The sequence below is a fragment of the Oncorhynchus keta genome, chromosome 4 (assembly GCF_023373465.1).
Source record: "Oncorhynchus keta strain PuntledgeMale-10-30-2019 chromosome 4, Oket_V2, whole genome shotgun sequence".
Taxonomy (NCBI): Eukaryota; Metazoa; Chordata; class Actinopteri; order Salmoniformes; family Salmonidae; genus Oncorhynchus; species Oncorhynchus keta.
In genome coordinates this window covers 85702651-85719146 of record NC_068424.1, presented here as the reverse complement: position 1 = coordinate 85719146, position 16496 = coordinate 85702651, and the positions used below count along the sequence as shown (strand labels likewise).

Genomic DNA, 16496 nt, shown 5'->3' with positions numbered 1-16496 from the left:
TTGGCTGGACCAGAGGAGTTGAGTCTCTTTGGCTGGACCAGAGAAGTTGAGTCTCTTTGGCTGGACCAGAGGAGTTGAGTCTCTTTGGCTGGACCAGAGGAGTTGAGTCTCTTTGGCTGGACCAGAGAAGTTGAGTCTCTTTGGCTGGCCCAGAGGAGTTGAGTCTCTTTGGCTGGACCAGAGAAGTTGAGTCTCTTTGGCTGGCCCAGTGGAGTTGAGTCTCTTTGGCTGGCCCAGAGGAGTTGAGTCTCTTTGGCTGGACCAGAGAAGTTGAGTCTCTTTGGCTGGACCAGAGAAGTTGAGTCTCTTTGGCTGGACCAGAGAAGTTGAGTCTCTTTGGCTGGCCCAGAGGAGTTGAGTCTCTTTGGCTGGACCAGAGAAGTTGAGTCTCTTTGGCTGGCCCAGTGGAGTTGAGTCTCTTTGGCTGGCCCAGAGGAGTTGAGTCTCTTTGGCTGGACCAGAGAAGTTGAGTCTCTTTGGCTGGACCAGAGAAGTTGAGTCTCTTTGGCTGGACCAGAGGAGTTGAGTCTCTTTGGCTGGACCAGAGAAGTTGAGTCTCTTTGGCTGGACCAGAGGAGTTGAGTCTCTTTGGCTGGACCAGAGAAGTTGAGTCTCTTTGGTTGGACCAGAGGAGTTGAGTCTCTTTGGACCACACCATGTCCCCGGGCCTCTGGCACCGTTCCATTACTTTTAACTCACATCCTTCATTTCTCTCTCCTCCTTGAAGTAATCACTTGAAGAAATTGACCTATCTACCAACATTGGGTCAGTGAAAGTTGCATAGTTTTACACCTATCCAGATATTAGAGATCGGTGATGAATTCAACAAAGTAAGGAACAGTGGTTGAACTAAGCATTTGAACAAATCTAAAGGCACAGCCATTGTCTTTGGCTGGAGTGGGCTAGCTCTGTCGACTCGAGGCTGATCTAATCTGTTTAAATGTCCACCTTTCAAACTGTCGTCACCTAATCTGTGAGGACTTGAAAGGGGAAACCAAACTGTTGTCACCTAATCTGCGAGGATTTGAAAGGGGAAACCAAACTGAATTAATCCAGTCCTTTCCCCTGTCTTTAGGAAAACATTAAGAGTATCAGTGCTCGACCAACATCTCTCTAATTGTGAAACTCAATTTGTGGCTCTCTGATCATCTCTAATGATATAGAGACATGCAGTATGGTCATCTCTAATGATATAGAGATATGCAGTATGGTCATCTCTAATGATATAGACATGCAGTATGGTCATCTCTAATGATATAGAGACATGCAGTATGGTCATCTCTAATGATATAGAGATATGCAGTATGGTCATCTCTAATGATATAGAGACATGCAGTATGGTCATCTCTAATGATATAGAGATATGCAGTATGGTCATCTCTAATGATATAGAGACATGCAGTATGGTCATCTCTAATGATATAGAGATATGCAGTATGGTCATCTCTAATGATATAGAGATATGCAGTATGGTCATCTCTAATGATATAGACAATGCAGTATGGTCATCTCTAATGATCTAGAGACATGCAGTATGGCCATCTCTAATGATATAGAGATATGCAGTATGGTCATCTCTAATGATATAGAGATATGCAGTATGGTCATCTCTAATGATATAGAGATATGCAGTATGGTCATCTCTAATGATATAGACATGCAGTATGGCCATCTCTAATGATATAGAGATATGCAGTATGGTCATCTCTAATGATATAGAGTCATGCAGTATGGTCATCTCTAATGATATAGAGAGATATGCAGTATGGCCATCTCTAATGATATAGAGACATGCAGTATGGTCATCTCTAATGATATAGAGATATGCAGTATGGTCATCTCTAATGATACTCAGGGCTCTAGTTGTGCTAGTAGTGTATACTAGGTAGAGTGTAGTCAGTAGTGTGAATTCTGGTAACCTGAGGGTGGAGAGGTTATATTCTTCATGCAGGGTGGCTGTGTACTAGGTAGTGTATACTATGTAGTTAGTTACCTGTGGACTGCACCAGGTAGAGAGTAGAGCGGTAGTGTCTCCCTTGTCGTGTAGCTTCGCAGTAAATCCCAATGAGAAAAGGTCTGGAGTCTAAGGTTTGTCTAGGGATGGACCAGCCTCTTTTACTGTCCCACACCATCCCCTCATCCTCCAGGAGCATAGGTATCGTCTCCCACTGGGGAGAGAGGAGAGGAGAGAGGGATGAGAGGAGAGGGGAATGAGGGGAGGAGAGAGGAATGAGAGGAGAGGGGGACGAGGAGAGAGGAATGAGAAGAGAGGGGAATGAGGGGAGGAGAGAGGAATGTGTGGGTTAATGGATAAAGAGAGGATGATTATTGTGAAAATAAAGAGAATGGATGGAGATTGGTGAAAAGTGACAGTAGAGAAGGAGAGCATAGTAGAGTAGAATAGAGCAGAATAGAATAGAGCAGAGCAGAGTAGAATAGAATAGAGTAGAGAAGAGCAGAGTAGAGTAGAGTAGAGTAGAGTAGAGTAGAGTAGAGTAGAGTAGAGTAGAGTAGAGTAGAGTAGAGCATAGTACTGTAGGACATAGCAGAGTACAACAGAGTGGAGTAGAATAGAGTAGAGCAGTAGAATATAATATAATAGAGTAGAGTAGTGTATAATAGAATAGAACAGTAGAGTAGAGTAGAATAGAGCAGTAGAATATAATATAATAGAGTAGAGTAGAGTAGAGTAGAGCAGTAGAATATAATAGAGTAGAGTAGAGCAGTAGAATATAATAGAGTAGAGTAGAGTAGAGTAGAGTAGAGCAGTAGAATATAATATAATAGAGTAGAGTAGAGTAGAGTAGAGTAGAGCAGTAGAATATAATAGAGTAGAGTAGAGTAGAGCAGTAGAATATAATAGAGTAGAGTAGAGTAGAGCAGTAGAATATAATAGAGTAGAGTAGAGCAGTAGAATATAATAGAGTAGAGTAGAGTAGAGTAGAGTAGAGTAGAGCAGTAGAATATAATAGAGTAGAGTAGAGTAGAGTAGAGTAGAGCATAGTACTGTAGGACATAGCAGAGAGTAGAGTAGAGTAGAGTAGAGTAGAGTAGAGTAGAGTAGAGCATAGTACTGTAGGACATAGCAGAGTACAACAGAGTGGAGTAGAATAGAGTAGAGCAGTAGAATATAATAGAGTGGAGTAGAATAGAGTAGAGTAGAGTATAATAGAATAGAGTAGAGTAGAGTAGAGTAGAGTATAATAGAGTAGAGTAGAGTAGAGCATAGTACTGTAGGACATAGCAGAGTACAACAGAGTGGAGTAGAATAGAGTAGAGCAGTAGAATATAATATAATATAGTAGAGTAGAGAGTAGAGTAGATAGAATAGAGTAGAGTAGAGTAGAGTAGAGTAGCATAGTACTGTAGGACATAGCAGAGTACAACAGAGTGGAGTAGAATAGAGTAGAGCAGTAGAATATAATATAATATAATATAGTAGAGTAGAGTAGAGTAGAGTAGAGTAGAGCAGTAGAATATAATATAATATAATAGAGTAGAGAGTATAGTGTATAATAGTAGAGTAGAAGTAGAATATAATATAATAGAGTAGAGTAGTAGAGTAGAGCAGTAGAATATAATAGAGTAGAGTAGAGTAGAGTAGAGTAGAGTAGAGTAGAGCAGTAGAATATAATAGAGTAGAGTAGAGTAGAGCAGTAGAATATAATAGAGTAGAGTAGAGTACAACAGAGTAGTGAAGGTACCAACCAGATAAAGTGTGACGTTGAGGTCGGGCACAGTGACCAGACAAGGTACTGTGACGTGAGTGGAGGATCTTGATATGAAGATGGTCTCCAGGTCCCCGTTGCTCCCTCTGTTTCTCCTGAGGAAAGGCTGCTCCAAATCTGGAGAAATGGAGACAGGACAGTCAGAGGACAACGACAAAGATAATATATACAGGTTTAGAATGGAGACAGGACAGTCAGAGGACAACGACAAAGATAATATATACACGTTTAGAATGGAGACAGGACAGTTAGAGGACAACGACAAAGATAATATACACAGGTTTAGAATGGAGACAGGACAGTTAGAGGACAACGACAAAGATAATATATACACGTTTAGAATGGAGACAGGACAGTTAGAGGACAATGACAAAGATAATATATACAGGTTTAGAATGGAGACAGGACAGTCAAGGACAACGACAAAGATAATATATACAGGTTTAGAATGGAGACAGGACAGTCAGAGGACAACGACAAAGATAATATATACACGTTTAGAATGGAGACAGGACAGTCAGAGGACAACGACAAAGATAATATATACAGGTTTAGAATGGAGACAGGACAGTTAGAGGACAACGACAAAGATAATATACACACGTTTAGAATGGAGACAGGACAGTCAGAGGACAACGACAAAGATAATATACACACGTTTAGAATGGAGACAGGACAGTCAAGGCAGTCAGGGGACAACGACAAAGATAATATATACAGGTTTAGAATGGAGACAGGACAGTCAGAGGACAACGACAAAGATAATATATACAGGTTTAGAATGGAGACAGGACAGTCAGAGGACAACGACAAAGATAATATATACACGTTTAGAATGGAGACAGGACAGTTAGAGGACAACGACAAAGATAATATATACAGGTTTAGAATGGAGACAGGACAGTTAGAGGACAACGACAAAGATAATATATACAGGTTTAGAATGGAGACAGGACAGTCAGAGGACAACGACAAAGATAATATATACAGGTTTAGAATGGAGACAGGACAGTCAGAGGACAACGACAAAGATAATATATACACGTTTAGAATGGAGACAGGACAGTTAGAGGACAACGACAAAGATAATATATACAGGTTTAGAATGGAGACAGGACAGTCAGAGGACAACGACAAAGATAATATATACACGTTTAGAATGGAGACAGGACAGTCAGAGGACAACGACAAAGATAATATATACAGGTTTAGAATGGAGACAGGACAGTCAGAGGACAACGACAAAGATAATATACACACGTTTAGAATGGAGACAGGACAGTCAGAGGACAACGACAAAGATAATATATACACGTTTAGAATGGAGACAGGACAGTTAGAGAACAACGACAAAGATAATATATACACGTTTAGAATGGAGACAGGACAGTCAGAGGACAACGACAAAGATAATATATACACGTTTAGAATGGAGACAGGACAGTCAGAGGACAACGACAAAGATAATATATACACGTTTAGAATGGAGACAGGACAGTTAGAGGACAACGACAAAGATAATATACACACGTTTAGAATGGAGACAGGACAGTTAGAGGACAACGACAAAGATAATATACACACGTTTAGAATGGAGACAGGACAGTCAGAGGACAACGACAAAGATAATATATACACGTTTAGAATGGAGACAGGACAGTCAAGGCAGTCAGAGGACAACGACAAAGATAATATATACACGTTTAGAATGGAGACAGGACAGTCAGAGGACAACGACAAAGATAATATATACACGTTTAGAATGGAGACAGGACAGTCAGAGGACAACGACAAAGATAATATATACACGTTTAGAATGGAGACAGGACAGTCAAGGCAGTCAGGGGACAACGACAAAGATAATATATACACGTTTAGAATGGAGAGGACAGTCAAGGCAGTCAGGGGACAACGACAAAGATAATATATACACGTTTAGAATGGAGACAGGACAGTCAGAGGACAACGACAAAGATAATATATACACGTTTAGAATGGAGACAGGACAGTCAGAGGACAACGACAAAGATAATATATACAGGTTTAGAATGGAGACAGGACAGTTAGAGGACAACGACAAAGATAATATACACACGTTTAGAATGGAGACAGGACAGTCAGAGGACAACGACAAAGATAATATACACACGTTTAGAATGGAGACAGGACAGTCAAGGCAGTCAGGGGACAACGACAAAGATAATATATACAGGTTTAGAATGGAGACAGGACAGTCAGAGGACAACGACAAAGATAATATATACAGGTTTAGAATGGAGACAGGACAGTCAGAGGACAACGACAAAGATAATATATACACGTTTAGAATGGAGACAGGACAGTCAGAGGACAACGACAAAGATAATATATACAGGTTTAGAATGGAGACAGGACAGTCAGAGGACAACGACAAAGATAATATATACACGTTTAGAATGGAGACAGGACAGTTAGAGGACAGGGGACAACGACAAAGATAATATATACAGGTTTAGAATGGAGACAGGACAGTCAGAGGACAACGACAAAGATAATATACACACGTTTAGAATGGAGACAGGACAGTTAGAGGACAACGACAAAGATAATATACACACGTTTAGAATGGAGACAGGACAGTCAGAGGACAACGACAAAGATAATATATACACGTTTAGAATGGAGACAGGACAGTCAAGGCAGTCAGGGGACAACGACAAAGATAATATATACACGTTTAGAATGGAGACAGGACAGTCAAGGCAGAGGGGACAACGACAAAGATAATATATACAGGTTTAGAATGGAGACAGGACAGTCAGAGGACAACGACAAAGATAATATATACAGGTTTAGAATGGAGACAGGACAGTCAGAGGACAACGACAAAGATAATATATACACGTTTAGAATGGAGACAGGACAGTCAGAGGACAACGACAAAGATAATATATACAGGTTTAGAATGGAGACAGGACAGTTAGAGGACAACGACAAAGATAATATATACAGGTTTAGAATGGAGACAGGACAGTCAGAGGACAACGACAAAGATAATATATACAGGTTTAGAATGGAGACAGGACAGTCAGAGGACAACGACAAAGATAATATATACACGTTTAGAATGGAGACAGGACAGTCAGAGGACAACGACAAAGATAATATATACAGGTTTAGAATGGAGACAGGACAGTCAGAGGACAACGACAAAGATAATATATACACGTTTAGAATGGAGACAGGACAGTCAGAGGACAACGACAAAGATAATATATACAGGTTTAGAATGGAGACAGGACAGTCAGAGGACAACGACAAAGATAATATACACACGTTTAGAATGGAGACAGGACAGTCAGAGGACAACGACAAAGATAATATATACACGTTTAGAATGGAGACAGGACAGTCAGAGGACAACGACAAAGATAATATATACACGTTTAGAATGGAGACAGGACAGTCAGAGGACAACGACAAAGATAATATATACACGTTTAGAATGGAGACAGGACAGTCAGAGGACAACGACAAAGATAATATATACACGTTTAGAATGGAGACAGGACAGTCAGAGGACAACGACAAAGATAATATATACACGTTTAGAATGGAGACAGGACAGTTAGAGGACAACGACAAAGATAATATACACAGGTTTAGAATGGAGACAGGACAGTCAGAGGACAACGACAAAGATAATATATACACGTTTAGAATGGAGACAGGACAGTCAAGGCAGTCAGAGGACAACGACAAAGATAATATATACACGTTTAGAATGGAGACAGGACAGTCAGAGGACAACGACAAAGATAATATATACACGTTTAGAATGGAGACAGGACAGTCAGAGGACAACGACAAAGATAATATATACACGTTTAGAATGGAGACAGGACAGTCAAGGCAGTCAGAGGACAACGACAAAGATAATATATACACGTTTAGAATGGAGACAGGACAGTCAAGGTAGTCAGAGGACAACGACAAAGATAATATATACACGTTTAGAATGGAGACAGGACAGTCAGAGGACAACGACAAAGATAATATATACACGTTTAGAATGGAGACAGGACAGTCAGAGGACAACGACAAAGATAATATATACAGGTTTAGAATGGAGACAGGACAGTTAGAGGACAACGACAAAGATAATATACACACGTTTAGAATGGAGACAGGACAGTCAGAGGACAACGACAAAGATAATATACACACGTTTAGAATGGAGACAGGACAGTCAAGGCAGTCAGGGGACAACGACAAAGATAATATATACAGGTTTAGAATGGAGACAGGACAGTCAGAGGACAACGACAAAGATAATATATACAGGTTTAGAATGGAGACAGGACAGTCAGAGGACAACGACAAAGATAATATATACACGTTTAGAATGGAGACAGGACAGTCAGAGGACAACGACAAAGATAATATATACAGGTTTAGAATGGAGACAGGACAGTCAGAGGACAACGACAAAGATAATATATACACGTTTAGAATGGAGACAGGACAGTTAGAGGACAACGACAAAGATAATATATACAGGTTTAGAATGGAGACAGGACAGTCAGAGGACAACGACAAAGATAATATATACACGTTTAGAATGGAGACAGGACAGTTAGAGGACAACGACAAAGATAATATATACACGTTTAGAATGGAGACAGGACAGTCAGAGGACAACGACAAAGATAATATATACACGTTTAGAATGGAGACAGGACAGTCAAGGCAGTCAGGGGACAACGACAAAGATAATATATACACGTTTAGAATGGAGACAGGACAGTCAAGGCAGTCAGGGGACAACGACAAAGATAATATATACAGGTTTAGAATGGAGACAGGACAGTCAGAGGACAACGACAAAGATAATATATACAGGTTTAGAATGGAGACAGGACAGTCAGAGGACAACGACAAAGATAATATATACACGTTTAGAATGGAGACAGGACAGTTAGAGGACAACGACAAAGATAATATATACAGGTTTAGAATGGAGACAGGACAGTTAGAGGACAACGACAAAGATAATATATACAGGTTTAGAATGGAGACAGGACAGTCAGAGGACAACGACAAAGATAATATATACAGGTTTAGAATGGAGACAGGACAGTCAGAGGACAACGACAAAGATAATATATACACGTTTAGAATGGAGACAGGACAGTTAGAGGACAACGACAAAGATAATATATACAGGTTTAGAATGGAGACAGGACAGTCAGAGGACAACGACAAAGATAATATATACACGTTTAGAATGGAGACAGGACAGTCAGAGGACAACGACAAAGATAATATATACAGGTTTAGAATGGAGACAGGACAGTCAGAGGACAACGACAAAGATAATATACACACGTTTAGAATGGAGACAGGACAGTCAGAGGACAACGACAAAGATAATATATACACGTTTAGAATGGAGACAGGACAGTTAGAGAACAACGACAAAGATAATATATACACGTTTAGAATGGAGACAGGACAGTCAGAGGACAACGACAAAGATAATATATACACGTTTAGAATGGAGACAGGACAGTCAGAGGACAACGACAAAGATAATATATACACGTTTAGAATGGAGACAGGACAGTTAGAGGACAACGACAAAGATAATATATACACGTTTAGAATGGAGACAGGACAGTTAGAGGACAACGACAAAGATAATATACACAGGTTTAGAATGGAGACAGGACAGTTAGAGGACAACGACAAAGATAATATACACACGTTTAGAATGGAGACAGGACAGTCAAGGCAGTCAGAGGACAACGACAAAGATAATATATACACGTTTAGAATGGAGACAGGACAGTCAGAGGACAACGACAAAGATAATATATACACGTTTAGAATGGAGACAGGACAGTCAAGGCAGTCAGAGGACAACGACAAAGATAATATATACACGTTTAGAATGGAGACAGGACAGTCAAGGCAGTCAGGGGACAACGACAAAGATAATATATACACGTTTAGAATGGAGACAGGACAGTCAGGGGACAACGACAAAGATAATATATACACGTTTAGAATGGAGGCAGGACAGTCAGAGGACAACGACAAAGATAATATATACACGTTTAGAATGGAGACAGGACAGTCAGAGGACAACGACAAAGATAATATATACAGGTTTAGAATGGAGACAGGACAGTTAGAGGACAACGACAAAGATAATATACAAACGTTTAGAATGGAGACAGGACAGTCAGAGGACAACGACAAAGATAATATATACACGTTTAGAATGGAGACAGGACAGTCAAGGCAGTCAGGGGACAACGACAAAGATAATATATACAGGTTTAGAATGGAGACAGGACAGTCAGAGGACAACGACAAAGATAATATATACAGGTTTAGAATGGAGACAGGACAGTCAGAGGACAACGACAAAGATAATATATACACGTTTAGAATGGAGACAGGACAGTCAGAGGACAACGACAAAGATAATATATACAGGTTTAGAATGGAGACAGGACAGTCAGAGGACAACGACAAAGATAATATATACACGTTTAGAATGGAGACAGGACAGTTAGAGGACAACGACAAAGATAATATATACAGGTTTAGAATGGAGACAGGACAGTCAGAGGACAACGACAAAGATAATATACACACGTTTAGAATGGAGACAGGACAGTTAGAGGACAACGACAAAGATAATATACACACGTTTAGAATGGAGACAGGACAGTCAGAGGACAACGACAAAGATAATATATACACGTTTAGAATGGAGACAGGACAGTCAAGGACAACGCGACAAAGTCAGAGGACAACGACAAAGATAATATATACACGTTTAGAATGGAGACAGGACAGTCAGAGGACAACGACAAAGATAATATATACACGTTTAGAATGGAGACAGGACAGTCAAGGCAGTCAGGGGACAACGACAAAGATAATATATACACGTTTAGAATGGAGACAGGACAGTCAAGGCAGTCAGGGGACAACGACAAAGATAATATATACACGTTTAGAATGGAGACAGGACAGTTAGAGAACAACGACAAAGATAATATACACACGTTTAGAATGGAGACAGGACAGTCAAGGCAGTCAGAGGACAACGACAAAGATAATATATACACGTTTAGAATGGAGACAGGACAGTCAGGGGACAACGACAAAGATAATATATACACGTTTAGAATGGAGACAGGACAGTCAAGGACAACGACAAAGATAATATATACACGTTTAGAATGGAGACAGGACAGTCAAGGACAACGACAAAGATAATATATACACGTTTAGAATGGAGACAGGACAGTCAAGGACAACGACAAAGATAATATATACACGTTTAGAATGGAGACAGGACAGTCGGAGGACAACGACAAAGATAATATATACACGTTTAGAATGGAGACAGGACAGTCAAGGACAACGACAAAGATAATATATACACGTTTAGAATGGAGACAGGACAGTCGGAGGACAACGACAAAGATAATATATACACGTTTAGAATGGAGACAGGACAGTCAGAGGACAACGACAAAGATAATATATACACGTTTAGAATGGAGACAGGACAGTCAGGGGACAACGACAAAGATAATATATACACGTTTAGAATGGAGACAGGACAGTCAAGGACAACGACAAAGATAATATATACACGTTTAGAATGGAGACAGGACAGTCAAGGACAACGACAAAGATAATATATACACGTTTAGAATGGAGACAGGACAGTCAAGGACAACGACAAAGATAATATATACACGTTTAGAATGGAGACAGGACAGTCAAGGACAACGACAAAGATAATATATACACGTTTAGAATGGAGACAGGACAGTCGGAGGACAACGACAAAGATAATATATACACGTTTAGAATGGAGACAGGACAGTCAGAGGACAACGACAAAGATAATATATACACGTTTAGAATGGAGACAGGACAGTCGGAGGACAACGACAAAGATAATATATACACGTTTAGAATGGAGACAGGACAGTTAGAGGACAACGACAAAGATAATATATACAGGTTTAGAATGGAGACAGGACAGTCAGAGGACAACGACAAAGATAATATATACACGTTTAGAATGGAGACAGGACAGTCAGAGGACAACGACAAAGATAATATATACACGTTTAGAATGGAGACAGGACAGTCAAGGCAGTCAGGGGACAACGACAAAGATAATATATACACGTTTAGAATGGAGACAGGACAGTCGGAGGACAACGACAAAGATAATATATACACGTTTAGAATGGAGACAGGACAGTCAAGGACAACGACAAAGATAATATATACACGTTTAGAATGGAGACAGGACAGTCGGAGGACAACGACAAAGATAATATATACACGTTTAGAATGGAGACAGGACAGTCAAGGACAACGACAAAGATAATATACACACGTTTAGAATGGAGACAGGACAGTCAACGACAAAGATAATATATACACGTTTAGAATGGAGACAGGACAGTCAAGGACAACGACAAAGATAATATACACACGTTTAGAATGGAGACAGGACAGTCAAGGACAACGACAAAGATAATATATACACGTTTAGAATGGAGACAGGACAGTCAGAGGACAACGACAAAGATAATATATACACGTTTAGAATGGAGACAGGACAGTCAAGGCAGTCAGAGGACAACGACAAAGATAATATACAATATAATGTTCAATATACACGTTTAGAATGAAGACAATCAGTCGATCGTGATCGTTTGTGTTACAAGTATTTTCACACAACCCTTAAGGATGAATAAAGTACAATCTAATCTCATCTCACCAACTCCCTGTGTCTAAATCACCCATATACCAGCCTCTAGGGCCCCTGCAGAGTGTCATTCTAAAGTATCTAATATTGCAATCTAGTAATTTGCTCCTAGCGCCACAGATAGAACAACGAGCCAGATATTTCACCCGGATGTAAAAATGTGAAGCATCCGGTTGGCGTTTTCTCTCACTACCAAATATGGTGATGAGAGGAAGCCTATTGGCTGGCAGTGGGAGAAGATGGAGCAAGATGGATTTCTGCCGATATTCTGCTCATTTTCTCATGAAACATTTGATCTCCATACTGTTTTCTGTTCTCAAAACTAGAATCTGCTACAAACAGAGTGGACAACGTTCTGTAGACTTTGGCCTTTGGTTATGTTTTAAAAAATGCGTTGTTTTCGAAGGAGTGCAAGGGCAAAATTGAATTATTGCACACCCGCACTTCACAGAGTAGGCGTTCCCTAATGTAAATATGCAAATGGCTCGGGCTTGGCTCTTCCCACCTCCTTGCTTGTTCTGTTCTGATTCATTTGCTCCTGTTGGAAAAGACAGGCTGTGGTTTATCTTGGGTTAGTTACAAAAGATCTTTGCTAGCACTATTTATTAAGGCAATAGAACAGCTCAACCAATAACAGTTAGAAACCACAGGATCCTGATTGTCTTCATTAAAACAGCAAGATAGTTTCAGCTCAACCAATAACAGTTAGAAACCACAGGAACCTGATTGCCTTCATTAAAACAGTAAGATGGTTTCACCTCAGGATATCGGTCTGATAGGTGAACGTACTGTATCTCTGTGTTGCGCTGAAAATCACCTTGATGTTTCACTCTGTATGTCATTGTTACTGCATGGGGCTAGACTTCACAGACATTTTCTGTCACCAATTTACATTGTCTACTTCCAAAATGGCACCCTATTAATGGCCTATGGGCCCTGGTCAAAATAAGTATACTGTAGGAACTAGGGTGGATAGCTGCCGCTTTACGGGCTCCTGATAAATTCTTCTACTTTTGGTGGGGTGGGGGGGGGTTCCCGCTGATCTCACATTTTTTTTAAATATAATGTTTCCTCCATTTCCTATGACCGAAAAAAGCTTCTGGACATCAGAACGGCAATAATCCCTAACCTCCATTCTGATTAAGATTTCAACTTCAACCAGTAAGGGGCACAGGACATTCTGCACATCCCGGACCAGGCCCTAATCCCAAAGACTCAGGAAAAGGAAGAGATGGTGTAAGACGTGCGGGCACCCTGACGAAAGTACGTCGGCGAATAAATTAACCGCATCTACCCTTCGTTCTATTGCCGAGGCACCAAATCACTGGAGAACAAACTGAACAAGCTCCGTTCGAGACTATCCTATCAACAGGACCTGAAAAACTGTAATATCTTATGTTTTCTTGGAGTCGTAGCTGAACAAGGAAATGTTTTTTAAAACCATTTAGCTGGTTTTTCTATTTATCGGCAGGACCGAACGGCAGGACCGAACGGCAGGTATACCTCAGAGTACCTCATGATGAGTTGTAGAACACACAATTTAACAAGTGAGTTCTCATCTATATTATTCCTAGCTGTCTATATACCACCACAGACCGATGCTGGCACTAAGACCGCACTCAATGAGCTGTATAAAGGCCATACGCAAACAAGAAAATGCTCATCCAGAGGCGGCGCTCCTAGTGGCCGGGGACTTTAATGCAGGAAAACTAAAATCTGTTTTACCTCATTTCTACCAGTATGTTAAATGTGCAACCAGAGGGGGGAACTATAGACCACCTTTAACCCCCACACAGAGACGTGTACAAAGCTCTCCCTCACCCTCCATTTGGCAAATCTGACCATAACTCTATCCTCATGATTCCTGCTTACAAGCAAACACTAAAGAGGGAAGCACCTAAATGCTAAATGCTCAATACGGAAGTCGCCAGATGACGCAGATGCTAAGCTACAGGACTGTTTTGCAAAGACTGGAATATGTTCTGGGATTCTTCTGATGGCATTGAGGAGTACAACACATCAGTCATCAATAAGTGCATCAATGACGTTGTCTCCAAAGTGGCTGGACGTACATACCCCAACCAGAAGCCATGGATTACAGAGACTGGAATAGAGCAGAGTAGAGTAGAGTAGAATAGAGTAGAGTAGAGTAGAGTAGAGTAGAGTAGTAGAATACACCACATCAGCCACTGGATTCATCAGTAAGTGCATCAATGACGTCGTCCCCATATTGACCGTACGTACCCCAACTGGAAGACATAATAATAATAATAATAATATATGCCATTTAGCAGACGCTTTTATCCAAAGCGACTTACAGTCATGTGTGCATACATTCTACGTATGGGTGGTCCCGGGAATCGAACCCACTACCCTGGGTTAGCGCCATGCTCTACCAACTGAGCCACAGAAGGACCACGGACATGGATTACAGGCAACATCCGCACTGAGCTAAAGGGTAGAGCTGCCGCATTCAAGGAGCGGGACTCTAACCCGGGCGCTTATAAGAAATTCCGCTATGCCCTCCGACGAACCATCAAACAGGCAAAGGGTCGATACAGGACTAATATTGAATCCTACTACACGACGAATGCCACCTCAGATGTGGCATGGCTTGCAAACTATTACGGACTACAAAATGATGGACAGCCGCAAGCTCTCGAGCCTACCAGACGAGGTAAATGACTTTTATGCACGCTTCGAGGCAAGCAACACCGAAGCATGCATGAGAGCACCAGCTGTTCCGGATGACTGTGTGATCACGCTCTCAGTAGCCGACGTGAGTAAGACCTTAAAACAGGTCAATATTCACAAGGCCGCAGGGCCAGACGGATTACCAGGACATGTACTCTGATCATGCGCTGACCAGCTGGCAAGTGTCTTCACTGACATTTTAAACCTCTGCCCCCTGACCCAGTCGGTAATACCTACATGTTTCCAAGATGCCAAGGTAACCTTTCGAAATGACTATCGCCCAGTAGAACTCAGGTCTGTAGCCATGAAATGCTTTGAAAAGACTGGTCATGACTCACATCAACACCATCATCCCAGACATCCTGGACCCACTCCAATTTGATGAAGGTTCACCTTTCAACAGGACAAAGACCCTAAGCACACAGCCAAGACAATGCAGGAGTGGAAAATAGCTGTGCAGCGACGCTCCCCATCCAACCTGACAGAGGTTGAGAGGATCTGCAGAGAGAAGAACGGGAGAAACTCCCCAAATACAGATGTGCCAAGCTTGTAGCGTCAACAAAGTACTGAGTAAAGTGTCTGAATACTAATGTAAATGTAATATTTCTGTTTTAAATTTCGACCCTACCGGTCAAAAGTTTAAGGACACCTACTCATTCCAAGTTGTTTTTTTTTGTATTTGTAAAATTTGCTACATTGTAGAATAATAGTGAATACATTTTTTTATTTTATTTTTTATTTATTTTACCTTTATTTAACCAGGCAAGTCAGTTAAGAACACATTCTTATTTTCAATGACGGCATGGGAACAGTGGGTTAACTGCCTGTTCAGGGGCAGAACGACAGATTTGTACCTTGTCAGCTCGGGGGTTTGAACTTGCAACCTTCCGGTTACTAGTCCAACGCTCTAACCACTAGGCTACGCTGCCGCCCCTATAGTATAGTGTGTAGATTGACGAGGGACAATTTTTATTTAATCCGTTTTAGAATAAGGCTGTAATGTAACAAGATGTGGAAAAAGAGAGAAGGGGTTAGAATACTTTCCAAAGGTATGTAGATGTCACAGCAGAAACTAACCACTTCTGTCACCAATTTACTATGATGATTTACATAGTTGATTACCAGACAGGCTAGTCAATACCAGAGAACAATAGTCTGTATCACAAATGGCATCCTATTCTATTGAGAAAAGCCCTGACTGAGACACAGACATTACCAGAGCTGTAAAGCATACATATGGGTTGTATTTACAATGGTGTTTGTTCTTCACTGGTTGCCCT

At 40.8% G+C, this 16496-nt stretch overlaps 1 protein-coding gene across 1 annotated transcript in view; it reads right to left on the bottom strand.

The window, feature by feature from the left end:
- LOC127929754 (vascular endothelial growth factor receptor 3-like) overlaps positions 1–16496 on the bottom strand; it is a 216302-nt gene that overhangs the window by 76968 nt on the left and 122838 nt on the right. The window contains exons 4-5 of the mRNA XM_052518003.1: positions 3709–3845; positions 1994–2168 (exon numbers count right to left, since the gene is read on the bottom strand). Coding sequence (XP_052373963.1) covers positions 1994–2168; positions 3709–3845 — 312 coding nt within the window. The remainder of the gene's footprint in view (positions 1–1993; positions 2169–3708; positions 3846–16496) is intronic.